This window comes from Microtus oregoni, unplaced genomic scaffold, assembly GCF_018167655.1.
Source record: "Microtus oregoni isolate MIOR12 unplaced genomic scaffold, Mior012 000004F_ref0000308, whole genome shotgun sequence".
In the NCBI taxonomy this organism is placed as follows: Eukaryota; Metazoa; Chordata; class Mammalia; order Rodentia; family Cricetidae; genus Microtus; species Microtus oregoni.
In genome coordinates this window covers 45,891,837-45,919,127 of record NW_024543063.1, presented here as the reverse complement: position 1 = coordinate 45,919,127, position 27,291 = coordinate 45,891,837, and the positions used below count along the sequence as shown (strand labels likewise).

At 45.1% G+C, this 27,291-nt stretch overlaps 1 protein-coding gene across 6 annotated transcripts; it reads left to right on the top strand.

The window, feature by feature from the left end:
- Positions 1-437: 437 nt before the first annotated feature.
- Positions 438-27,061, top strand: Adat1 (adenosine deaminase tRNA specific 1). 6 transcript variants are annotated; one of them, XM_041649432.1, is made up of 10 exons: positions 438-620; positions 2,727-2,927; positions 3,187-3,255; positions 5,205-5,259; positions 6,014-6,144; positions 10,281-10,884; positions 13,946-14,091; positions 15,562-15,661; positions 23,906-23,992; positions 26,559-27,061. In XM_041649432.1, the coding sequence occupies exons 2-10, from the start codon at positions 2,759-2,761 to the stop codon at positions 26,692-26,694; spliced, it is 1,497 nt and encodes a 498-aa protein (XP_041505366.1). In that variant the 5' UTR covers positions 438-620; positions 2,727-2,758; the 3' UTR covers positions 26,695-27,061. The 6 variants fall into 6 exon arrangements, with proteins under 6 accessions (XP_041505366.1, XP_041505367.1, XP_041505370.1 ...); XM_041649433.1 differs by lacking the exon at positions 26,559-27,061 and adding an exon at positions 20,648-20,778; XM_041649436.1 differs by lacking the exon at positions 15,562-15,661 and having other exon boundaries at positions 26,559-26,689.
- Positions 27,062-27,291: the final 230 nt, after the last annotated feature.

Sequence of the window (27,291 nt, the reverse complement as noted above, 5' to 3'; positions counted from 1 at the left end):
ATGAGGAGCCATGTCATCCAAGTCCATAATAGTCATGCAGGATTTGTTATGAGCGACGTAGGAAACTGCCAGTGTGTCTGATCATAGTCCTGTTCAAAATTCAGAGAGGTAAGTCGGTTTTGAAACCTTACCTCTAGCCGGACGGTGGTGGCACACACCTTTAATCTCAGCACTTGGACGGCAGAGGCAGGCGGATCTCTGAGTTCCAGGGCAGCCTGGTCTATAAGAGCTAGTTCCAGGCCTGGATCCAAAGCTACAAAGAAATTCTGTCTCAAGAAACCAAAAAAGCAACAACAAAAACTGCACAGGCAGGGCTTGGCTATAGAACTGAGCCTACTTGGCTCCTTTCCCACTCAAGGACTACAAAGACCATCATGCTTCACGAGCGGAGCTTGAGCGAAGCCGCCTTTAACACGTCACTTCCGTTGCGCAACCAGGTTCTGCGGCGGTAAACCGGTTCGTGTGGAGGGCGTGAAGTGTGGATAACAGTGTCTTAGGATCTCCAGATTGGCGTCCAGTTCTCGGGGCCAGGTCTACACAGCCGGCTTTGTGTGGAAGAGCACGTGTCCTCTGCTCCCACGGAGTGGTCTCACGGTCCTGCTAGGCGCTCCCACCCCGGGGTAGGAAGGGTGGGGGGGGGAAAGTGGGTTTTTCAGCTTTGCGACTGTTACTTGTGGTCAAAGAAATGCCTATTTGAGTTCCTTCGAACGAAGGAATTCTTCGAAGTCTATAAATAGGGGTTGTAGACAAGAATTACAGCGGACCCAAAATATCGAAACATCCCACAACCGCGTGGTCGGCTGCCTGAATTGACGTGATGTAGTTTGTGCTATGTATCTCTAGTTTAATTGCAAGTTGATGGCAGGTGTCTAACCTTCATAAAATAAACTATTCTATGCTGCCTTCTTGGAACGAACAGGATTCTAGAATCTTTGATGCTTATGTTCCTAGAAACAGAAGCAGGTGGATTTCTGTGAGTTCGAGGCCAGCCTGGTCTACAGAAAAAGTTCCAGGACAACAAAGGTTACACAGAGGAAATTCTTTCTCGAACTCTTCCCCCGCACCCCCCAAAAAAGCAAGATTTCTCTGCGTTAGACTTTAACTATCTCTGTCAATCTCTGCCTGAATAATCATTACCGTTTACTGCAAAAATGGGCAAGCAACTTGGAAGTTGTAGAGATATTTTGCAGAAACATTACATCTGAGCTCAGAAAAAAACTATTCTGTTGTTTATAATACAGATGCTCTGCGGTGTCTAGCCATCGTATGAGCTCATCTGAGAAGCTTTTCATATGATCAGATGAAGTCAAGATATGACCAGTGAGCACTAACAGAGCCAAGAGTGGGGGGCTTTCTGCATACTGTCTCAGGGCTCTTTCAGATATGATCTGCTCATATTTGTTAGTTTGTGTATAAATGGCTTTATGTGCCCGTTAGAATTCTTCTCTCCCCCCACCAACTCAAATGACCCAGATCACCAAATGTTGTATTTTGTAATGTTAATTACAGTCAGCATTGTTAAAGACATTTATTTTATAAGTATTTATAAAATATGTTAGATACTAGCCAGGTCGTGGTGGCACACACCTTCAATCCCATCACTCCGGGGGCAGAGGTAGGCGGATCTCTGTGAGTTTGAGATCACCCTGGTCTACAGAGTTAGTTCCAGGACAGTTAGGGCTGTTACACAGAGAAACCCCTATCTTGAAAAACCAAAAAGAAAAAAATGTTCGGTACTATTATTCATGCTTTTTTCAGGGTTTTGTTTTTGTTTTTCAAGACAAGGCTTCTCTTTAGAGCATTAGTTGCCCTGGAAGACCAGGCTGGCCTAGAGACATCCTCCTGTCTCTGCCTCCTGAGTGGCTTAAAGGCATGCACCGCCACAGGCCAAATACTATCCATGTTTTAACAGATGTGAAAACTAAAATGATCTACCCAGTAATGACACAGTTGCTCTGTGGTGGAGCTGGAATTGAAACCTAGAAAGTACGACTCCATGCCCATACCCTAAATACAGCTGCTGTGAAGACGTGCTGTGAGAGACTGAAAATTTGCTAGCGTGAGGTAGATTGGGGGAAAGAACATCTGTCCAGAAAAAACAAAACAAAACTTTGCTTTGGTTTTGTTGTTGTTGTTTGGTTTTTTTCAAGGCAGAGTTTCTCTGTAGCTTTGGAACCTGTCACTCTGTAGACCAGGCTGGCCTTGAACTCACAGGGATCCACCTGCCTCTGCGCATGCCTTTAATGCCAGCACTTTAATGAGGCAGAGTGTTGGGATTAAAGGCTTGTGCCATCACTGCCCAGTCCAGAAAGTAAGTTTGTAGGGTGACGATCTGTCCAAAGCAGGCTGAAATTTGAAAGGACAGTGTAAAACATAGCAAATCCAGATTCATAACTTGCTTTAATCTTTTTTTTTTTTTCTTTTTTTGGGTTTTTCGAGACAGGGTTTCTCTGTGGTTCTGGAGCCTGTTCTGGAACTAGCTCTTGTAGACCAGGCTGGTCTCGAACTCACAGAGTGTCCACCTGCCTCTGCCTCCCAAGTGCTGGGATTAAAGGCGTGCGCCACCACCGCCCGGCTCCAACTTGCTTTAATCTTGTGGGAGTTGTAGCTCTCTCTTGTTTATTAAAGATGGGAAGGAAGGGAGATGAGTAGAAAAAGCGGGCCTTAGCTGAAGTACCGGAGTGAGGCGCTCTGGCTTACACTGGTTTTCCTTTCTATTCTGATAGACTGGGCTTCTATCAGGGCCTCAGCTCCAGCTATGTGGACAGCAGATGAGATTGCTCAGCTGTGCTACGCACACTATAATGTCAGATTGCCCAAGCAGGGGAAACCTGAGCCAAACCGTGAATGGACTTTGTTGGCAGCTGTCGTGAAGATACAGTCTCCTGCTGGCCAAACTTGTGACACCACTGATAAGGAGGTGCAAGGTGAGACCTTTTCTCTCTGTCAGCCACCGTAGACAGCTCTGACAGTGCCAGGCTGGATGTAAACTATAGTGTTAGGTGTTTCCCCACGGCTTCCACCAGGTGGCGAAGTACTCCTGGTGCTGGCGGGGGAAACTACAGTCCTGATGGAGTCCGCTGGGAATCCTCTGGTGAAAGGAGAAATGTGGACTTACTAACCTGAATACTAGGAAGCATTCAGCCCCCGAGAGTTCACTTGATGACTTTCTTTTTCTCCTTTCAGTGACAAAGGAAGTTGTCTCAATGGGAACAGGGACGAAATGTATAGGCCAGACCAAGATGAGGAAGAACGGTAAGCAACAAACAGTGATGCTGTACTGCAGGTGTCCATGCTGACCTTTAGTCCCCTTGTCAAGGACACGGGAACACACTGGTTCCAGGACAGCCAAGGCTACCAAAAGAAACCCTGTCTCAACAAAAAAGTGTCAGAGTTGGTAGTACATGTCTTTAAGCCCAGCATTTGGGAGACAGAGACTGGTGGATTTCTCTGGAGTTGTAGTGAGCCCCAGGCCAGCCAGAGCTACATGGTGAGACTCTGTGTGTTACCAATGCAGAAACTAAGTTTGAGTCTCAGGACCCACATGGGAGAGGGAGAAAACTGACTGCTTTGAATTGTCCTCCGACCTCTGTCTAAGAGCATACTGTGCACACATCATGGTACATATATACAAAATGAATAAATGAAGATGTATTAAGATATCTGTAGAAGGGCTGGAGAGATGGCTCAGAGGTTAAGAGCACTGCCTGCTCTTCCAAAGGTCCTGAGTTCAATTCCCAGCAACCACATGGTGGCTCACAACCATCTGTAATGGGGTCTGGTGCCCTCTTCTGGCCTGCAGGGATACACACAGACAGAATATTGTATACATAATAAATAAATTTAAAAAAAAAAAAGATATCTGTAGAAAAATTGAAGGAATCTGGGGGAGGAATCTCAGGAGCAGTGCCCTTGCCTAGCTGCAGAAGCACTAGATTCAATCCCCAAGCACTTAAAAAATTTGTTTCTATAAATCTCAACTAGAGGTTGTTATGGAATATTACTTAAAGATGTGTTGCATATTTATGCCTATTGTTTAGTGATGCAAAGACGTGTTGCATTCTTTTATATTGCATTTGTTTAACTCTGTGAAGCTGTGTTATTTTGCCTGTCTGAAACACCTGATTGAGCTAAAAAAAAAGAACTGAACAGTCAATAGCTAAGCAGAAGAAAGAATAGATGGGGCTGTCAGGAGGAGAAAAAGAGAAGGTTGAGGAGCGAGGAAAGAAGGAAAAGAAAAGCCGGGCGGTGGTGGCGCACGCCTTTAATCCCAGCACTCGGGAGGCAGAGGCAGGCGGATCTCTGTGAGTTCGAGACCAGCCTGGTCTACAAGAGCTAGTTCCAGGACAGGTTCCAAAACCACAGAGAAACCCTGTCTCGAAAAACCAAAAAAAAAAAAAAAAAAAGGAAAAGAAAAGGACACCAGACTAGAGGCCAGCCACTCAGCTACACAGCAAGCCGAGGAGTAAGAAGTAAAGAAAGGTATATAGAATAGAGAAAGATAAAAGCCCAGAGGTGAAAAGTAGATGACTAGAAACAAACCAAACTAAGGCCAGGCATTCATAAGTAAGAATACATCTCCCTGTGTCATTATTTGGGAGCTGGGTGACAGGACCCCCAAAGAGTCAAAAGAGTACAAAGCAACAACTTTGTACAGTGTTTCTTTGTTTTGCTTGGCTTATTTGTTTGTTTGTTTTATTTGTCTGGTATCTTGAGATAGGATCTCAATATGTAGCCCAGGCTTATCCAGAACTTGCTGTTGTTCAGACTGGCCTCAAACTCATGGTTATCCTGCCTAAATCAGGTATTACAAGCACCACCGTGGACCTAGCAACCGATGGCAAGTTTGTACCCAATGCACCCTTGGCATTGTCTAGAAGTATTTTTGGTCATTACCACATAGGGTAGGGTATTCTTGGCACCCTATAGGTAAAGAATCCTGTACAGCCTATATATTTTTGTTTGTTTGAGACAGGGTCTTCTCTATATGGCCCTGGTGTGTGTATGTATGAGAGACAGGGTCTCTCTATGTAGCTCTGGCTGACCTAGAACTCACTCTGTAGACCGTGTTGGCCTTGAATTCACAGAGATCCACCAACCTGTGCCTCCCAAGTGCTGGGATAAGGGTACTGCTGTATTCTGCCAGGCTCGCTCTCCAGATCCCAGTCTTCATTTCCTCCATATCTCCTGTCTTTGCCACACAGGAGACATCCTCAATGACAGCCATGCTGAGATCATAGCCAGAAGGAGTTTCCAGAGGTAAAGCTATATTCCCCAAAAAGTCTTGGTTGAACATGTCTGGTGGTGGGGTTTGCGTGTCTAATAAGCTTGAAGCTAATGTAGATTGTGTCACTCTGAACAACCAGAGTTCAGATTAGTGCTTCTCAGACTTGAGTGTGCCTCAGTAATACCTAAGTTTCTTGCCAGGCATGGTGGTGCACGCCTTTAATCCCAGCACTAGGGAGGTAGATTCAAGAGGATCTCTGTGAGTTCAAGGCCAACCTGGTCTATAAAGCTAGCTCCAGGACAACCAGGGCTTTTACACAGAGAAACCTTGTCTTGAAAACAAAACAAACAAAACCCCCAGGTTTCTGGGGCCACGGTATAAACTTAGTAATGAAGCTCTTCTAGTAAGTACATCAGGCCTTTGAGTTCAAACCCAGCACAGGGATGGGAGTGGACAAGGTGGCTGGACCTACCTCCTGAGATCTGATTTCAGTGGATCCAGGGCGAAGCCTGAGGTCTTCCTGACCTTTACAAAGGACTCATTATCATTCTCATAAAGCCAGGTCACTGCCAGTCTCATTGTTCGCCTGTAATGCTTCCTGTGATCACCCAGCCAGAGAGCTCTCTTCACTACAGACATGTTTATTCCTTTCCCTCCATTTAACTAATTTTATAGTGCTGGGAGTCAAGCCAAGGACGTTACATATGCTAGGCCCTCAGTGTGCATGTAAAGTATCCTGAGCTACATCACCAGCCTAACCGTTCACTCTGATCTTGCAACCCTCAGATACCTTCTCCATCAGCTCCATTTGGCAGCCGTCCTGAAAGAGGATAGTATCTTTGTGCCAGGAACTCAAAGAGGACTGTGGAAGCTCAGACCTGACCTGTCTTTTGTGTTTTTCTCTAGCCACACACCCTGTAAGTATAGTCGAGCCTTATCTCCAAAATACTTCTGGCTGGCCAGGAGTTTGTGGCACACACCTTTAATCCCAGCACTCGGAAGGCAGAGGTAGAACTCTGAGTTCGAGGCCAGCCTAATCTACAGAGTGAGTTCCAAAACACTGAGAAACCCTGTCTCAATAAACAAAACAAAGCACAAAAAACTTCTGGCTGAATATAGCTGCAAGTAATGGTAGTGATTATTTATATACATGATCACATCTACTGGGGGAAGCAGAAGGGAAACAGGGAGGTGTGGCGTCTCACTCTGTCAGTTCTCAGAGTTGAGACTGGGCAGCTTCAGCTCAACCCACAGAATACAGCATAATTACTGGGACCCAAGAGCCCCGAGTTATATGACAGTAACTCATCGGAAAGCCCACTTCATTCATTCATCTAGGACTGTGTGCACATGCCACTGTGGATCTGGCGGTCAGAGGTCAGAGGGCAACTCGTAGTTAGTCTCAGCTTCCACTAGGTGGGGTCCAAAGGTAGAACTCATCAGACTTGGCAGTAGCGCCTTTGCCTACAGCCAGCTCACTGGCCTGTGCGACAGGTGTTTGCTAAATTCTCCTGGCTGGGCTTGAACTTAATATGTAGGCCCCTGTTAGTCTTGCACTTTAGCAAACTTCCTGCCTCAGTCTCCCAAGTGCTGGCAATGCAGGCACGCTCCACACACACAAGGTTTTTGTCTTTTTAAGATAGTATTGCTGTTAGTCCATCTTGTCTTGAACTCCCCAGGTTACAGGAGTGTGCCACCACGGCTGTCGTGAGCAGGTGTTCTCTATTCCTCACTCTGTAGGGCATAGCAAGTCTACAGCAGTGAGGAGGGGCTGGGGAGAGCTCATTGGTACTGTGTCTGCTTAGTATATCCGGGGTATATCCAGGGTGTCGGCCTGCTAACGAACTCCACACACCAGCGGGCCGGGGGTGCCGACCTCTTAGTGTGAGTAAAGACCGGGAGGGTCGCGCTCATGAGTGAGAGGCAGACAATTGAGAGAGTTGGGAGGACAGTTGCTTAGACTCCATGATTGTGAAGGAGGAGGAGGCAAGGGTGGCTTCTGGGTTTCTCCTCAGAGCCCTGGAGGAAGGATGACAACTGTGGGAGAAGTGGGAGAAAGAATAGCTGTGGCGTAGGTGGGGGCTCTGTGACTTGTGGTAATTGGTTTTTGTTTTTAAAGATCTTAAATGAGAAGTGGCAGCCTCTGTTAATCGTAAAAGCTCTGGAAATTGTTTTTCTGGGAAAAGAAATCTTCAGTCCCCTTCGCTCGTGAGTAATCTCTTACCATGTGGTGCCGTCCACCCCACCCGTGGTTTATCTGTAGGAAGGACGCGCACTGCCTAGACATGTGACTCTCGCTCCCCTGACATTTACTTCTCGTTGCTAATTAGGAGTTTGGTGTCTCGGTTAGCTACTTTAGACTCTCACTTTCGTGTTTTGTTAGAGTGAGTCAGCCCCTTGTATCCAGGCGTTCTGTCGCGATCACATCTCTGAGCTTACAGAGTAGGAGGTGGACCCAGTGAATTCTCCAACGTTGCTGTCACCTTGTAAGGTCTCTGGAAGTCAGCCAGGCAGCCTCTCCTGTGGCATTTCTCCTTTCCCACTCTCTGGTTATAAAGAATACAAGTATATTCTTCCCACACTGAAAAAGCAACACACATTGGGTTGGTATTTGAAGAAATAGCTCCCTTCTCAAGGGAGCGCTGTGCTTTCCCCTGACCTCAGGTTTTCATTGGTTCCCCAACGACACAGAATAGATTAGACATCTGTAAACCAGCAAAGGAAAAACATTAGAGGTTTTGGAAACACTGGTGTTTACTGGCCTTTGCAGTTTATTGTGGGTTTCTACTGTGGGATATACATCATAAAAATCCCTAAGATGAGGATATTTTGAATAATGTTTGTCAAATTTACTCAGCCATGAAATAAGCCACTATTGTTTTCTTAGGCATCTTACAGGATACCAGTCCACAAAATGCCCTCAGGAAACTTTTCTCATCGTAGGAGAGGTGGCTCAATGTTTAAGGACACTTACTGTTCTTCTAGAGTACATGAGTTCAATTCCCAGCACCCATGCTGGGCAACTCAAAACTGCCTGTTAGTCCCATTTCATGGGATCCAAGACCTTCTTCTGGTCCTTGTAGGGACTTGCACGCATGTGACTCTGAGACAAATACACATACTTTTTTAAAGTCTTTTTTTTTTTTTTTAAAGACTTCCCTTAAAATTGTAGTTCTTAGATGAGAATACTTTCACTTTCACTCCAGCTCCCATGCTTTGGGTTACGTGTATGTACAACCTGACTGGGTCTAGAAACACCTTTGATCGTCAGACTCGGGGACTATTAGCATCTAATGTATAGAGGCTGACATAGCGGCTGTCATACAGGACACATATAATGTATAGAGGCTGTCATACAGGATCACCTCCATGGCACATAACTACCTGCCTCACAGTTTCATTAGACCCAGGCATGTGACACACTTGTGATCCCAGAACTCAGAAGGCAGAAACAGGAGGTCAGGAATTTGAGGCCCTTCTCAGATAGTAGGGGGTTTGAAGCTAGTCTGAGTTACAGGTGGTCTTGTCTCAAAAGAGAAAACAAAAATTTCTCGAATGTGGAGACTAAGAAGCCCTGCTTTAAACTGGTGTTCCTAAAACTTTTTGTGATATAAATTACTTAGACCTTTGTTGAAATATTCAGTTTTCCATAATTCTCTCATCAAGAAGTTTTCTAGGGGAGAGGTTTCATCAAGACCTCAGCAGGGCTTTTTTTGCTTTTGTTTTGTTTTTTTCTGAGACAGGGGTTCTCTGTGTAGTGTTGGCTGTCCTGGAACTCACTCTGTAGACCAGGCTGGCCTCAAACTCATAGAGATCCACCTGACTCTGCCTCCTGAGTGTTGGGATTAAAGGTGTGTGCCACCACCTCCTGGCTGACCTCAGTGATTTTTATTAGAACTTTAGCACATGTACTGGGTTTTGTTTGTTTGTAGATGTGTATCTAGCTATTTTTTTTTGTGGGGGGGGGGTTTCGAGACAGGGTTTCTCTGTGGCTTTGGAGCCTGTCCTGGAACTAGCTCTGTAGACCAAGCTGGTCTCGAACTCACAGAGATCCGCCTGCCTCTGCTTCCCGAGTGCTGGGATTAAAGGTGTGCGCCACCATCACCCGGTTTATCTAGCTAATTTTTTATGTGAGTTTCTGTGACAGCAGAGACCAGGAGTATCAGATCCCCTGGTACTGGAATTGTAGGACATTACAAACCCCCTGATGCGGGTGCTGGGAACTGAACGTAAACCCATGGAAGAACGGCAGTGCTCTTAATCGCTAGTTTAGCACTGAAGAAAGAAGCGTGTCTGTAGCAGTCTCGTGTATAAAGTGCTTTCCATACAAGCATTCAGCCTGAGTTTGAATTCTTAGAACCCACGCAAAGCCAGACACACTAGCACATATCTGTAATCTTAGCACTCTATGACAAAATGGATTGCTGGCTTATGCATCAGGGAACAAGATCCCATGTCCCACAAAGAGGAAGGTGAGTACCAACATCTGCGGCTGTCCTTTGTTCCCTTCCCATGTGCCACGGCGTGTGCATGCCTGCGTGTGGTATGCAGCTTTTGGTTTTCTATTTATTTGTTTCTTTTTCAGTGGTGGTCGCAGTCAAGCCTGGGCTTTACACTCAAACCTATGCTTTGCCCCTGAGCGCATCACCTGTCTGCCTCGTTATTCATCTCAGTTCAGCAGGGAAAACAAATTGACCTCGGTTGGAGGCCATAAATCTCTAACTTGAGCTTGCATCAAATGACCTACTCAGCTTATTAAAACAGACTTCTGGGCCCCACCCTCAGAGTGTCTGATTCAGCATGTCCATTAGATCCCAATAATTTGCTGCGCACACACACACACACACACACGCACGCACGCACGCACGCACGCACTAACACACACAGTGTTGAGGACTGACCTCAGGTTCTCCTACAATCACTAGGCAATCAATACCACTGAGTTATCTCTCCAGCCTTACAATTTGCGTGTCTAATTCCTAAGGTACATTAATGCCACTGGTTGGGGAGGCTCATTCTGAGAATTACTGGTTAAAGGTTTCCTCTCATGTAGGTGGGGACGCCTCCATCATCCCAATGCTTGAGTCTGAAGAACAACCTTGCTGTCCTGTCGTCAGAAATTGGGCCAACAACTCATCTGTAGAAAGGAGTGAGAATCTAGAGGATTCCAAAAATAAAAGGAATTGTGAGGACCCTGACAGTCCTGTAGCCAAGAAGGTGAAGCTTGGAACTCCTGCCAGGGCGCTCTCCGGCTGCGTGGCTCACCATGGAATGCCGGGAAGTGGCAAACTCAAACCAGATGTCAGCAGCTCTAATCTCACCACGGAGGAACTCGCTGCTGCCGATGGAATAGCTCCAGGTAGTTTCAAAGTGGTGGATGTGTATAGAACAGGAGCCAAGTGTGTTCCTGGAGAGACTGGAGACTTGAAAGAGCCAGGCGCTGCCTACCACCAGGTGGGGCTGCTCCGAGTGAAGCCAGGCAGGGGCGACAGGACATGCTCCATGTCCTGCAGTGACAAGATGGCAAGGTGGAGCGTCCTCGGATGCCAAGGCGCACTGCTAATGCACTTCCTGGAAAAGCCCATCTACCTGTCTGCTGTGGTCATTGGGAAGTGCCCGTACAGCCAGGAGGCCATGAGGAGGGCCTTGACTGGCAGGTGAGGCTGTGGGACGGTAGGAGTACAGAGAACCAGGAGAGTCTCCCCTGTGGACTCAGCTGGTGCACATCTTGGCGGTTTTTTTTTTCTTTTTTTTTTTTTTTTGATTTTTCGAGACAGGGTTTCTCTGTAGCTTTTGGTTCCTGTCCTGGAACTAGCTCTTGTAGACCAGGCTGGCCTCAAACTCACAGAGATCCACCTGCCTCTGCCTCCTGAGTGCTGGGATTAAAGGCGTGTGCCACCACCGCCCGGCTTTGGCGTTTTTTCTTAAATAATTAAGAAAGTATAAATCTTAGGTTTGTATATACAGTAACTTGAAAAGGAAACCAAAAATGCTCTGCAGTTGAAAATTAAGTGATTTCTTTTGTTAAAAATAGTATTGATGAATATTTAATGGAGAAAGATGTTTATGATGTTTCAAGAGCAGTTTAGAAGATGGAGTGAGCCCTGTCTTGGTCTTAAAATATGTATGCGTACAGAAAGCTGTAGGAGGCTTTATAGCAATAGTTATCTCTGAGTCATGGTGTTGTGGGCTGTTTTTCCTCTTTGATAATGCTGTACATTATCATTTTTCTACTATGTCTTCTACAGTAAGCAGAATAATTGCCAGGACTGGGGAATGTATCTCAGTTGGAAGAGTTCTTACCTAATGTGAATGAAACCCTAGGTTGAATCTCAGCACTACATAAGACTGGCCGTGAAGGCATAGACTTCTAATCTTAGCATTTGGGAGGATGAACCAGGAAGATCAGAAGTTCAAGGTTACCCTTAGCTACTTGGGGAGTTTGAAGCCAGCTTTGGCTGAATGAATCAGTCTCAAAAAAACAAAGGAAGAACGGGGCTGGAGAGATGGCTCAGAGGTTAAGAGCATTGCCTGCTCTTCCAAAGGTCCTGAGTTCAATTCCCAGCAACCACATGGTGGCTCACAACCATCTGTAATGAGGTCTGTAATGAGGTCTGGTGCCCTCTGCTGGCCTGCAGGCATACACACAGACAGAATATTGTATACGTAATAAATAAATATTTGCCGGGCAATGGTGGCACACACCTTTAATCCCAGCACTCGGGAGGCAGAGGCAGGCGGATCTCTGTGAGTTCGAGACCTCTGTGAGTGAGTACCCAGCCTGGTCTACAGAGCTAGTTCCAGCCAGGACAGGCTCCAAAGCCACAGAGAAACCCTGTCTTGAAAAACCAAAAAATAAATAAATAATCCATGTAAATTTGAGACCAACCTGATCTGCGTAATGAGTTCCAGGACAGCCAGGGTTACGTGAAGAAACCTTATCTCTAAAAAGCAAAACAAAATAAACAAACAAATATTAGTTTTAACCTGGCCTTGGTGGCACACACCTTTAAGCCCAGTATTTGAGAGACTGAGGAGGGCAGATCCCTGTGAGTTCAAGGCCAGCCTGATCTACAGAGCAAGTCAAGACAAGCTCCAAAGCTACACAGAGAAACCCTGTCTGAAAAAAACAAAAAATAAAACAAACAAAAATATTAGTTTTAATCCTGGTACTCAGAAAGCTAAAAAGGGGAATCTGAGTTCAAGGCCAATCTAGGCTTCATAGCAGGATTCTAAATCTTGGCAAAATAAACAAAGACCCTGATCCAAAAAAAAAAAAAGATAAACAAGGATGGCTACACACGCGACCACGCTGGTGTGCACTCTAGTGAGTGAGGGTCAGGGAGGCATCATGGGAACACAGGCCTGGGAAGCAGATTCCAAAAATGGCAACCAGACAGAAGCTCGTGTTGGCACTCCTCAGCGTGCACCCAAGAGAAGTGAAAATGCCCATTCCCACTACGACATCCACACAGACGCTTATGGCGGCGTGCTAGGAATCATCCCCAAAGAAGCAGCCCAAATGCTTACCAGTGGGTATGTGAGTAAGAAAGAGTAGTCTCTGGGCATGGCGGCACAGGTCCTTATCCTCAACACTCAAGACTCAGAGCTTCGAGGCCAGCCTGGTATACAAAGTGTGTTCCAAGACAGCCAGGACTGTTACACAGAGAAACCTTGTATTGAAAAGCAAAAACAAGAAAAAAATAAGAGATCCAGTCTCAAAAAAAAAAAAAAAAAAAAAAAAAAAAAGACTAGCATGGAGTGAACCATTAAAATACCACACTAAGTGAAATAAGCCATGCATGTTTGATTCTGTTGATGTGAAATAGCCACAAAAGGCAAGTGCTTAGACATCCGTGGTAGGTTGGTGGAGATCCCTGGTAGGCTGGTGGAGATGCCTGGTAGGCTGGTGGAGATCCCTGGTAGGCTGGTGGGGATCCGTGGTAGGCTGGTGGGGATCCCTGGTAGGCTGGTGGAGATCCCTGGTAGGCTGGTGGTTACCAGGGGCTGGAGAAGGGCATGGAGAGTCATGGAGGATGCTAATGGTTATAAAGTTTCTGAGATTTGAAATTCCTACCTGTGCACTGGATTTGCATCATATGAGCACCTAGCTTGTTCAGAAGAGGCTGGGAAACCAACTTCTCGTATTGGATGATTTTAGTTTGGGGTATGCTTGAAGGATTTCTTAGGAAGTCTGTGTAAACAAAGCAAAGACTAAGTTCTCAAGTGAACAATGAAGGTTGAGATCTCTGACACCGCAGACGAGTATTGACTCAGATTTTAGTTATGCCTTCAGATATTTTCCAAGCCATAGAGTTCCTGGCTGGGGTTGGGAATATAACTCAGTTGGTAAACTGTTTGCTTGCGGGCATAAGGCTGTCTGTTTGATCCCCAGCACCCCACAAGGCAGGGTGGGTTATAGGGTATACCTGTAGCCCCAACATTCAGGAGGTAGAGGCAGGGGGATTAGAATTTCAAGGTCATCCTCCACTGCATTTCGGGTTCCGGCTAACTGTGATCCTGTCTCAGATAAATAAGTAATAGAATCCAAAGGTTCCTCCTGTGTGGTGTCTGGTATTTTTCACTCCCCACTTCAGTAAGTAAACATGTAGATTCACTCAGCTCCAAGGGCCTCTGTGTCTCCTACGGCTTTGGGGATGATGAGCAAATCTGAGTCTTCTGGTACCTCTGAGCTGAATGTGTTTCCCTCATTTTTAGGTGTCAGGATATTGTGGCTTTACCCAGAGGCTTTGGAGTTCCTGAACTGAGAATAGAGCAGTCAAGTTTACTGTTTGAACAGAGCCGCTGTGCAGTACAAGCTCAGAGAGCTGACAGACCAGGCCGGCTCGTTCCTTGTGGGGCAGGTAAGGGATCCAGGTTGGCTGACCCTGGAGTAAGTTCTCGGACAGATTGGCCTAGGAGGACGGTGGTAACTCCAGTCTGTTCCTTGTAAGACACCCACATATGGTTAGGTGTACACCCTGTGAGATCCTGGCCAGGTTAGTTATCCTGTCTTGACCTTCATTATTTTCAGATTAGAAGAATTGCTTGTCATGGCTATTATGAGAATTAAGAAATTGTATTTAAGCTGTGTGGCGGTGGTGCACACCTTTAATCCCAGCATTCAGGAAGCAGAAACAGGTGGATCTCTGTAAATTCGAGGCCAGCCTCATCTACAGAGAGAGTTCCAGGACAGGCTTCAAAGTTAAAGAGAAACCCTGTCTCAAAAACCACCCCCCAAAATTATATTTATACATTTATTTTGTGTCTAGCATATAATAAATTTTCAATGAAATTGTAAACTAGGAGCTTAGCAGGTAAAGGCAAATTTGCCAACAAACCTGGTAACTCGAGTTTGATGCCTGGAATTCACATAGTGGAAGTAAAGAACCCAGCTCCCCTTCTGTTGTCCTCTGACTTCACATACGCACCGGGACATACATAGGCCTCTCCCAATAAATAAGTATAATAAAACATTAGATTGTAAGCTATAATAATGAACCACTGGGCATTGGTGGTACATGTCTTTAGCTCCAACACTCGGGAGGCAGGGGCAGGTGAATCTCTGAGTTCGAGGCCAGTCGGTCTACAGAGTCAATTCCAGGTTAGTCAGGGCTACATAGAGAAATGCTGTCTCGGAGAAAAAAAAAATCATGAACCATTTGATGTCATTGAACCCTGAGGTACCAAGCATCTGACCTAACTTGTTTTTAATGTCATATCCAGCTTTCATGGTGCTGTAGAGTCAGAGAAATATTTTTGTGAATATTGTAACATTCATGGGAAAGAAACAGGTTTTTATGTTTTGACCCCAGCTCTCCCAGATACTCCCAACGTGTCACCCTCACACTTTCGTGTATGTTTATGTGTTTGCTCTCTCTCTCTCTTTCTCTCGCGCTCTCTCGCTTTGGTTTGGGGTTTTGTTGTTGGTGGTGGTGGTATCTTTTTGTAGCCTACTGAGCATAATCAGTGCCGTCTGTTGAAATGTTGACTCATCTTAATGGATCTTTTGCGGGTAACCATAGCTACAGCTGGCTCCTGAGTGCAGCAACCATCAGATGTCCAGGACATTTCACAGTGCTCCTCCCCGTCCTCCAGCTCTCCCATTCGTCCTCCCTCTTCTGTGATGTTCCCTGAGCCTTGGGGTGGGGATCGATACAGCTGTCCCGTTGAGGAATGAGCACTCAGTAGATACTGACTCTCAACACTGTGGCCAGTTATGAGTCTGTATTAAATGCTGCCCATTGCAGAGAGGAAATTCTCTGGCCAAGATTGAGGGCAGCACTGAGCTATGAGTAGAAACTGATTTAATCCCAGGATTCCTCCCTTCACAGCTATCAGCTGGAGTGCTGTTCCTGAGCATCCTTTAGATGTGACTGCCAACGGTTTTCCACAGGGAACAACCAAGAAAGAAATTGGAAGCCCTTGGGCCAGGTACAGCATACTGGGGCTAGGGAGAGGGTATCTATGAACTCCCTCCCTCCTTATCCAGTTCCTTTCCCCTAGCCCTTGGAAACTCCTCATTTGCTTCATTTTCTTCCTTTTCTGGATACTCGGAGTAAATGAAACCATTTACTGTGTGGTCCTCTGTGTCTACTCCATGCACATAGCAGGCTCCACAGTTCTCTTGTGTAGTGGGGATTGCTATTTCCTTCATGGGTGGCTAAGTAGTATCTGCTGTGTAGCTGTGCCTTATTTGCTTATCCTCTCATCAGAGATGTTTTACTCTGGGCAGCTGTGACTAGTGCTGGTGTGAACAACTGGGTGCCTATTTTTGTGTAATTTTTCTTAGGAATGTTCATAGGAATGGAATTCTGGGTCATGAGGAACCACAGGATAGCTTTTTATGGAAAGTGGAATGAGTGAACTATTCTCTTTTCTTTCTTTCAAGACAGGGTTTCTGTGTGTGACTTTGTAGCCTGTCCCTGTCCTGGAACTCACTCTGTAGACCAGCTGGCCTTCGCCTGCCTCTGCCTCCTGAGTGATGGAATTAAAGGCATGCGCCACCACCGCCTGCCATGTAAACTACTTTGTTAGCAGCTCTGCCATGAACGGGTCCCCAGGAGCAACAGCTGCCTTGCACCCTCTCTGACACTTGTAACTGTCAGGTGTGAAGTGCACTCTCCTTGTTTCACCCTGTATTTCCCCAACGTTCTGTGCTTACTGGCCAGTGATGTGTCTTCCTTGGAAAAGTATTTGTTCTCATTCCATGCCCATTTTATAATTGGTTTGTCTTTATTTTTAATTTTTAAATCACTTTTATGTATTAGGTCAAAAGACATTTTGTAGGATTCAGTTCTCTGCTTCTACCATGTGGGTCTCTAGGACCAAACTCAGGCCTGTATGGACCAGGCTTTGCCTTGAACTCACAGAAATCCAATTCACCTAGGTGTGTGTCACCATACCCAGCTCTTTTCACTCTTCTTTTAATGATTTTATTCATTCTATTTATGTGTATAGGTGTTTCTCCTGAATGTATGTCTGTGCACCATGTGTGTACAGGGTCCACAGAAACCAGAAAAGGGTGTCAGAGTCTATGGAACTAGAGTTACAGACAGTTGTGAATTGTCATATGCAGGCTGGGAATTGAACCTGAATCCTTTGGAAGATCAGCCAGTGTTTGTTGTGAGGAGCTGCGGGCTGCATTCCCACCTGGCTTCTGCACAACTAACTTTATACCCGAAATAACAACACACAAATTGTATTCTTTTAAAACCTGCCTGGCCTATTAGTTTCAGCCTCTTATTGGCTAATTCTCATATCTTGCTTTAACCCATATTTAGTAATCTGTGTAGCACCATGAGGTGGTGGCTTACCGGGGAAAGATCTTAACCTGCATCCATCTCGGAGAGGAGAGCTATGGCATCTGCCTGACTCGGCTTTCTTTCTTCCACAATTCTGTTCTGTCTTCCCCACCTACCTATGGTCTGACCTATCAGGCCAAGCAGTTTTCTTTATTAATTAACCTATGAAAGCAGTAGATAGATAGAAACCCTCCTACATCAAGTGTTCTTAACCACTAAGCCGTTTCTCCAGCTCCCTTTTTTTACTTTTGATGAAGCCCTTTAAAGCTCAAAATTTTTTCATTTTAATGAAGTCAAATTTATGTACTTTTTTCTTGCTTGGTTGTACTTTTGATATCTAAGGAATCTTATGTTACTCAGAGTTACAAAAATATATCAATGTTTTTGTTTTGTTTTATTTTCAGCCATCTTTTGTACATTAGGAGACCCGCAGTGTGCCTGAGAGCAGGATGTGTGAGCAGAGCAGGCCATGAGAGATCGGGCCTGCGGGTCTCCTGCTGCAGTCTGGCTCGGGCTCCTCACCAGCCCCGCTCAGCTTCTTGTGGCTTCCATTTGCTGCTTTGCTCAGTGGGGGAAGTGTTATTCTTTGCTTAGAGTCTTTAAAAGCCTGGATCAATTCCTAATACTTCTCAATCAAACAGATCATTTCTCTGTAGATTCCTGTGGTGCTGTTCTGCAGCCTGACACAGCATGACAGTATTCCCTGTGTGACCTGGAGTACCTCACATTCTAACCCTAGCTATGTCTCCAATTGTCCATGTGACTTGGGGGCAAGACCAGCTACTCTCTGGGCTGGAATGCAGTATACTTTTGCTTGTACAATGAGGGTTCTTGGATAGACGGTGTCTTAGTCAACTGTTCTACTTCTGTGGCAAAGCACCGTGACCAAGACAATTTATAGAAAGAAACATTTAATGTGGCTTACAGTTTCAGAGGGTGAGTCCCTGACCATCATAGTGGGGAGTGTGACAGCAGGAAGGCTGAGAGCTTACATCCTTACATGTAAGTAGGAGGCAGAGAGAGAAAGACAGGGAGAGACTGTGAATATGAATTAGAAGGCAGACTCTGCAGGGCAGCAGAGGCTTGGGGATTGGAGGGGCCCATAGTTAGTCCTGGCACTGTTTCTCCCAGGTACACCTGAGCAAATCACTCAACTTCTCCGAGCCTATTTGCCAACTGTAAAGCAAGGTTAACCAATTGAGAACTGAGTAAGGCAGATACAGTTTGAAATGGCATCCTGCTAAAATTGATTTCCCTTTTAACCATCTAAAGATCTTTGTAACATTATTGTATGCAGGAATTAGAGCTCACTTTATACTAGACCGTCAGCTGCTGAGAGAAGCAGGCTCCTCACTACTCATCCCTTAGTGGCTGCATTGTAAGACCACCACTGGGAAACTCTGGGGATCTCATGGCGATATAGGAGATGCAAGAAGGGTGTGTTTACAAAGAATGGGATAATAACTGATATTGTTTACAAACAATGGAATAATAACAGGAAGGGTGTGTTTACAAACAATGGAATAATAACAGGAAGGGTATGTTTACAAACAATGGGATAATAGCAGGAAGGGTGTGTTTACAAACAATGGGATAAATACAGGAAGAGTATGTTTACAAACAATGAGATAATAACAGGAAAGATGTGTTTACAAACAATGGGAGAACAACAGGGAGGATTGTTTACAAATAATGGGATAATAACAGGAAGAATTGTTTACAAACAATGGGGTAACAATAGGAAGGATTGTTTATAAACAATGGGATAATAACAGGAATCAAAAGATGCTCATTTTAGCCAGGCGATGGTGGCGCACGCCTTTAATCCCAGCACTCGGGAGGCAGAGGCAGGCAGGTCTCTGTGAGTTCGAGGCCAGCCTGGTCTACAAGAGCTAGTTCCAGGACAGGCTTCAAAGTTACAGAGAAACCCTGTCTTGAAAAACCAAAAAGAAAAAAGAAGCTTGATTTTTCACTCTGCCTCATAGAGGACCTCTACAAGACCAGTCTCAGCAACAGCACCTTTCCCACTGAGCCATCTCACCAACCTAAGGAAGAGATTTTTTTTTTTTTTTTTTTTTTGGTTCAGGCTGGCCTTGAATTCAGAAGTCTGCCTGCCTCTACCTCTCAGAGTGCTAGGCTTAAAAAAATGTACCACGATATCCAACTAGATATTTTTTTTAAATATTTATTTATTTATTAAGTATACAATATTCTGTCTGCATATATGCCTGCAGGCCAGAAGAGGGCACCGGATCTCATTACAGATGGTTGTGAGCTACCATGTGGTTGCTGGGAATTGAACTCAGGACCTTTGGAAGAGCAGACAATGCTCTTAACCGCTGAGCCATCTTGCCAGCCCCCCAACTAGGTATTTTTAAAATAGTGTTTTTATTAATTCTTTGAGACTCTCATACGATATATTTTGATCAGATTAAAATCTGATCCAGATTTTCCCAGATGAAAGATTTTTATTTGTTTTTTTGGTTTTTTTTTGTTTGTTTGTTTGTTTTTCGAGACAGGGTTTCTCTGTGGCTTTGGTTCCTGTCCTGGAACTAGCTCTTGTAGACCAGGCTGTTCTCGAACTCACAGAGATCCGCCTGCCTCTGCCTCCCGAGTGCTGGGATTAAAGGCGTGCGCCACGATGAAAGATTTTTAAAAAGAAATCTAAAATAAACAAAAGAAAATATAATCTATGACTGGAGAGATGGCTCAGAGGTTAAGAGCATTGACTGCTCTTCCAAATGTCCTGAGTTCAATTCCCAGCAATGACATGGTAACTCACAACAATCCATAATGAGATCTGGTGCCCCCTTCTGGCCTGCAGGCATACATGCAGGCAGAACAGTGTATATACATAGTAAATAAATAAATCTTAAAAAGAAAAAAGAAATATAATCTAAAAGTTCCTATGCTTTCTTTTCTAGTAATCAGCAATGTTAGCCAGCTCACAAGGAGGAGCTTAATATCTTAGTATGTGGTCCTCTCTACTAAAAGGACCCCGAGATCTCTTGGAAAGCAGCAGCTAACAGCAGCCACCTAGAAGATTCTTACGATCCTCAGATAATTCAGTAATTTTAACTGGGTATGGCTCTCCCTGATAGCGACATTACTCATGTGGTTACTGTTTCTGCTGTGGAATGAGACTTAAGAAAAGGCTTTCTTTGCTGGGCTATGGTGGCTCAAGCCTTTAATCTCAACACTCAGGAGACAGAGGCAGGTGGATCTCTGAGTTCAAGGCCAGGCTGATCTACAGAGTGAGTTTCAGGACAGCCAGGGCTACATAGTGAAACTCTGTCTCAAAAAAAAAAAAAAAGAAAAGAAGAAAAAGAAAAAAGTCTTCACTGGAACAAGTTCCCAAACAGAGAAGAGGTTTATCGCCATCTACCCTATCCAAACCATGTACATGGTAGCTATCACTCAACCACTGAGCTAGTCTCCCGGACTCTGATTTGCTTTATAGGCATAACTCTTTTTTTGGAGTGGGGAGGGAGCTGATGATAGAGCTCAGGCAGGTTTTGGCCTGGATCCTGCCCCATCCCCTGAGTGCCGAAATATTTACTATTACTAATGAGATGACTTAAGTGGAAAACATTCAGAGTTCCTCTCTGTCCTCCAGGGAGCAGACTATTGAGAACCTTTACAGATGTGTTCCCACGAGGCCGTTAGACTCTCCCTCTGCACCAGCCTTGGCATTGTGCTACCATGCTGGATCCCAGGAGGCCTCCTTCCAGTGAATGGGGCGACATGGTGAGCCTTTTGTGGATCTGTTCTGCAGGCATGAGCATGACATGGCAGAGGTCTCTTGTTCTTGTGAAAAAGTGTTCCAGTATACTTCATTAATACTCAGTAAACCAAGCTTAGTAGTACATGCTCTTAGTCCCAACACTCAGGAGGCAGAAACAGACAAATATTTTTCAGACTGAAGGCTTGACTAATTATTTTATTAGTAAATGCATAGAGCCAAATAATAAAGTCATATTTACAATAAAATTACTAGATACATGAAAACTCAACATTTTTGGTGCCTCTGGTGCCAGCCTTTGGGTATGTTCTCTCTAATGTCTAACAGGTGACTTTGTTCTTGAATATTAATTTTCTGAGTGGTGATGAATTAACGTGGACTTGACTAACACCATTACATGAACATGTACCAGTAGTTAGTTATATAACTTGTTTCGGTCCCAGGAGATTGTCTCAGCTCAGGGTCTCAGTGGAAGTTTCAGCTGTTGGTGTAGATTCTGCCAAGCCGCTTTATTCTGGTGGGAGAAATAAATTTTTTGAGCTCCAACAGGTTTGGGATACATCTTTCTAGTGCATCTGCAGTTGCCCAGCACTCAGTTATGTAGAAAAGCCTCCTGTTTCCAGTACCAACTTCCTGCCAGACAAACTCACTTTGTATTCTTTGTGGCAGTGTTACGGATTTATGGAAATCCACATGCTTCAAGTGGGATTGTTTGGAGTGGGGGTCAAATAGGTTTTCTCTGTGTAGTTCTGGCTGTCCTAGAACTCACTCTACAGACCAGGCTGACCTCTGCCTCCCAAGTTCTGGAAGTAAAGGTGTGGGCCACCACTGACCAGCCAAGTGAGATGTGTGTGTCAAATCCAGGAACTACATATACAGTTACATACACACAGGCAGACACACGTACACACACACACACACACACACACACACACTCACTCCCCTATTCTCTTCTCTTTGGTTGTTTTGTTTATCCCTGTAACAGAACCATACTCTTTATGCTTTTTTAGACAGAGTGTCTCCCTCTCCCACCCCTCCTCTCCCCCTGCCCTAGATTGTCCTTGAATGCAGGGTCCTGCTCAGCCTACCAAGTTCTGAAACTGTGTGTACTCGGCCACTCAGCTCTAGCTTTAAATAAGATGGTATCTGTCCTAGAGAGTCCCCATGGCATGTCCTTCAAGAGTGCCTTGTGTTGGCCATTCTTGGATTTTATATCTGAAGACCATTTTGAGAAAAATAAATATATTTCAGCATTGTCTTTCAGACCAGAAACATGGAAGGCAACTGCTAACACTCCCGCTAACCATGCGGGTGCATAGGAATACGTACTGGGTATAGCACTGTCAGCTCAGCAGTTTGTCACCCCAGATTTGATGCAGGTTTGAGTACCCAGTTATTTAGGCCTTTTTTGTTTTTTCTTTTCTTTTTTTTTTTTTTGGTTTTTCGAGACAGGGTTTCTCTGTGGTTTTGGAGCCTGTCCTGGAACTAGCTCTTGTAGACCAGGCTGGTCTCGAACTCACAGAGATCCGCCTGCCTCTGCCTCCCGAGTGCTGGGATTAAAGGCGTGCGCCACCACCGCCCGGCTGCCTTTTTTGTTTTTTGTTTTTCAAGACAGGGTTTCTCTGTGTAGCCCTAGCTGTCCTGGAACTTGCTCTGTAGACCACGCTGGCCTCAAACTCAAGAGATCCCCCTACCTCTGCATCCTAAGCACTGGGATTCAAGGCACATACTCCCATCACCTGGCTATTTAGGACTTCTTAAAGTTTTTTATTACATTTGTTTATTCTTGTGCCAGTGAACGTGTGTACTGATTAACCACTCAGGCCACAGTCTGTGTTAAGGTCAGAGGTCAGCTTTTAAAGCTGGTTCTCTCCTACCACGTGGAGCAAACTCGTTGTCGTGACTTCATCCACTGAGCCATCACACCAACCCAAAACTTAGTTCTCTTTTATTTTCTGTGTGCTTTGAGTGTTTTTCCTGAATGTGTGTTTACCACATAAGTACAGTGCCCACAGATGCCGCTGACACTGGAGTTACAGACAGCTGGGTGGTTACAGACCTGTGGGCGCTGGGAACTGAACCCATGTCCTCAGGAAGAGTAGTAGCACATACTCCTAACCACTGATCCATCTTTCCAGTCCAAGGCTTATTTTTTATTTCTAATTATTTATAATGTGTGTTTCTGTTCGTGAGTATGTACACGAGTGCAGGTGCCTGCAGAGGCCAGAAGAGGATGGCCGGTCCCCTGGAGCTGGAGTAACAAGGCAGTTGTGAGGCAGCTAGCGTGATTGCTGAGAACCAAACTCAGGTCCTCTGCAAGAGTAACAAGTGCTCCTAACCACCGAGCCATCTACCTAGCCACAATTTTTTCTGTTTTCCTTTTTTTTCCCTAACAGCTCTTGTAGGCCAGGCAGGTCTCCAACTCACCGAGATCCGCCTGCCTCTGCCTCCCGAGTGCTGGGATTAAAGGCGTGCGCCACCACCGCCCGGCTGCTTATATATATCTTTGACATCCCCGTTAGATTTATTCTATGAAAGTACATTAGTTATCTGTTGATGTTTAACAAATCATTACAGCTTTAAATAACTATATATTTATACGTTTAGTATACTTTTAAATTACTATAGACTTATACTTTTAAATAACCTTATACTTCAGAGTTTCTGCTGGTTTGGAATAAAAAATGAATTTAATATCCAATTGTGCCTTGGGATTTGAGAGGTCAATAGTTATGTCATCTGGGGTCACAGTCCCCTGAAAACTTGATTGGGGTGAGAGGATTTAATTATAAAAATGCTCAGTTGTGTGGCTAACAGGTCAGTGTTGCTTGCCAGTGCTCACATCACAGCTCTCTAGAGAGGCAGGGTGTGGTGACCCATGCCTAGAATCTTAACACTTGGGAAATTGAGGCAAGAGGCTCGTGATTCAAGATCACCCTGGGAAATATAGCAAGATGTTCTGTTGGGGAGGGAGAGGAAGACAGAGGGCGACTGAGGGTTCCGTTCACGTCTGTCTACATTTCTCCTTGGTGGCTACGGAGGGGTGGGATCTGGCACCTTCACACCTGTGATGAGCCTAGTGTGTGGTACCTAGTTATTAGTCAGTGATGTTCATTTTCTTTTTCTGAACAGATCCCGAATCAGCAAGGTGGAACTCTTTAGATCATTCCAGAAGCTGCTGAGTAGCATTGCAGAAGACAAGCGCCCAGACTCTGTCAGGTGACACTGTCTACCCTCTGTCCTGTCTATAAAGCCTTCTGCTCTGGTTCTGGCTTGCGCACGGTGCGTTGTCTGGAGGTGACCTCCATTCAGCAAGCCAGTGGGTGCTTACAGTTTACCAGAGAGAATGGGAGGGAGCGTGTAGCTTTGTGTCAGCATCCTGCCTGAGGTCTAGGGCAGAGCCTGTTCTGGAGGAAACACAGCAGGGTAAGAGGAAGGTTTCGGTTCAGTTCTGCTTCCTTACACATTTATTTACTTATTTTGTGCTAGGAGCTCACTGCCCAGGTTGGCCTGAAACAAACTCACTATGCAGGGCAGCTGAAGCTCATGCTCACAGCAGCTCTCCTGCCTCAGCCTCTAAATGCTAGGCTTACAGGCCTGGTGCTTTGTTGTAGGGATAAGTCCCGCCCCTTAGGGGGTGTGTTCGCCTTGGGCTAAAGTTTACCTATAAATCTGACGAGCTTACTCGCAGCGCTCACTTCTGCTTTCCTGGTCTCCGCAGGAAAGGTGGCTATATCTCCATTAAAGCTATATATATATATATATATATATATATATATATATATATATATTTATACAATCTGTCTGCATTCGTTTATGCCGATACATTTTATCATTTGACTGATTGGCTGGCTTTATGATGCTGGAAATGAGACCCAGGGCCTGTTAGGAAGCTACACCTGTGTTCTTTTCTTTTTTTTTTTTAAATATTTTTATGGTTTATTTAACTTTATTTTATGTGCATTGATGTGAAGGTGTCAGATCCCCTGGAACTAGATCTTCAGACAGTTGTGAGCTGCCATGTGGGTGCTGGGAATTGAACCTGGTCCTCTGGAAGAGTAGTCAGTGCTCTTAACAACTGAGCCATCATCTCTCCAGCCCCCTTCTTTTCCTTTTTTTTTTTTTTATAAGATTCATTTATTTATTTTGTATATAGTGTTGGCATCAGCTCTCATATAGATGGTTGTGAGCCACCATGTGGTTGCTGGGAATTGAACTCAGGACCTCTGGAAGAGCAGTCAGTGCTCTTAACCTCTGAGCCATCTCTCCAGCCCTACACCTGTTTTCTAGGGGTACAGACGGGATTCAAATACAGCTTGAAATTATCAAGTTCATGGATCCCGCCTCTTTACTATCAAAAAACTTGATCAAAATAAAACTTAAGTCAGTATTTATTGTAAGAAACACTGTCTCTATATAGATTTAGGAGCTAGACTAGAGGAATTCTTAGTGGCCCTGCTTCACAGGCTTCATGCTGAAGGCAGGCAGGATGGTGAGATGGAAGGTAGGGTCTTGTATAACCCAGACTAGCCTCAACCTTGCTATATAGCCAAAACTGACCTTAAACTTTCTGATGCCTCCCAAGTGCTGGGATCACAAGTATGCCACCACGCGTGGTTGGCTCAGTTCTGAGGATCAAACCAGGGGTTCCTGTACACTAAGCCACCTCCCAAGCCCACAGTGAAGAGCTGGATTCAGAACTGAAGGTGATCGAAGGCAAGGGCAGGGGCTGCTGTAACTGGCTCAGGAGAACTCTGGTTGGCACTAAACTTAGAGACCCAGGGCAGAAATCAAGGCCTCATCAAGAGGAGGGACTCGGGTCTCTGACTGACATTTTAGTCCTAGTCTTTATCCAAAGAAACCCTTGTAAGAATTATTGTAGGGTTTTTTTTGTTGTTGTTTTTTTTTTTACTCTTTTGGCTTTTTGGGGGCCCACCACCCAGCTCCCAAAAAAGTATAGAGAGGCTTATTCTTTCTTATGAATGCACGAATGCCTGGCCTTAGCTTGGCTTATTTCTAGCCAGCTTTTCTTAACTTATCCTGTCTCCCTTTTACCTCTGGGCTTTTTTAGATGTATCTATTCAATATACCTTTCCTTACTTCTTATTCTGTGGCTGGCTGTATAGCTGGTTGGCTGGCCCCTGATTTCTTCCCTCCTTTTCTACTTTTCTCCTCCTATTTATTCTCTCTGCCTGGCAGCCCTGCCTGTCCTTCTCCTGCCTAGCTATTGGCTGTTCAGCTCTTTATTGGACCAATCAGGTGTTTTAGACAGGCAAAACTTTATAGGGTTAAACACATGCAACATAAAAGAGTGCAACACATCTTCGCATCATTAAACAAATGTTCCACAACATCAACAAATGTAGCACATCTTAAAACAATATTCCACAACCCACTGCAGCTATTGAGAGTGCTGGCCAGGTTTCAGCAGTCAGAGAGGCTAAAGGTCACATCATGTTGTAGGAAGGTGTGGATGTTTACTTTATCAGAGAAACAGTCAAGAAGGTTCTTAAGTCAGGGCTGGAGTAGACGGCTCAGTGATAGGAGGAGGCTGTCTAGCATACATGAAAACTTGTATGATGCTCAACACCACAAAGAAAACTTATCTGATTGTACAAGAGCCACACAAAACTAGTGTTCTGTGATTCTAACCTGCTTTACCATGAATTCCCCACCGAGGGAACAGAGTGCTCCCTCTGCTCCTGCTCTGCTGTTTGAGTGTGTCCAGTTGCTCTAAGGGCAGGCGCTCCAGTGAGAACCCTGCTTGATGACATGTGTGCATTAGGATGCAGAAGCTGGACAGCTATCAGGAGTACAAGGAGGCTGCAGCTGCCTACCAGGAAGCCTGGAGTGCGCTCAGGAGGAAACAGCCCTTTGCATCCTGGATCAGAAACCCACCTGAATACCACCAATTTAAATGAGCTCCTGCTGCCATCAGGACCCTTCCTGTTGACCTTCATGCTGCGCAAACCTCTGCTTTTCTGGTGCTTAAGTCAGAGAAGAAAGAAACGCCTTCTCCCAGAGTGCTGCACCTCAGTGTCAGTAAAGATGGAACCTATACCTCATCAATCTGTACTTGCTTGGAGTAGCTCCTTGCTAAAATAGCCTCTTGCCGGGTGGTGATGGTTCAGCCTTTAATCCCAGCACGTGGGAGGCAGAGGCAGGCGGAGCGGATCCCAGTGAGTTTGAGTCCATTCTGGTCTACAGAGCTAGTTCCAGGACTGGCTCCAAAGCTACAGAAAAACCCTGTCTCAAAAAAACCAATCAAGCAATAAATAAATAGATAAGCAAACCTCTCAGTAATGACCTTGATTGCTTTTAACTGGTTCTCTAAAACACAACGTCAGTTTGGGACGTGGCGCTTTCTACGGTAACCTGCAGCAGCTGTGGTTTACGCCATCTTCACTGACTCAGCAATTGTCCACTAGGCTGAAACTATTAAGATGTCCAGGAACTTTGCAGCTTCTCCTGGAGTAGGGACCATGTAGTTCATATTTCCAGCTTCCTCAGCAATCAGA

Coding starts and splice junctions, on each gene's coding strand:
- Adat1 (XM_041649432.1), top strand. CDS start 2,759: ATGTGGACAGCAGATGAGATTGCTCAGCTGTGCTACGCACACTATAAT. Junction 10,885..13,945: donor AGGAGGGCCTTGACTGGCAG/GTGAGGCTGTGG, acceptor CCTCATTTTTAG/GTGTCAGGATATTGTGGCTT. Junction 15,662..23,905: donor ATTGGAAGCCCTTGGGCCAG/GTACAGCATACT, acceptor TTTTCTGAACAG/ATCCCGAATCAGCAAGGTGG.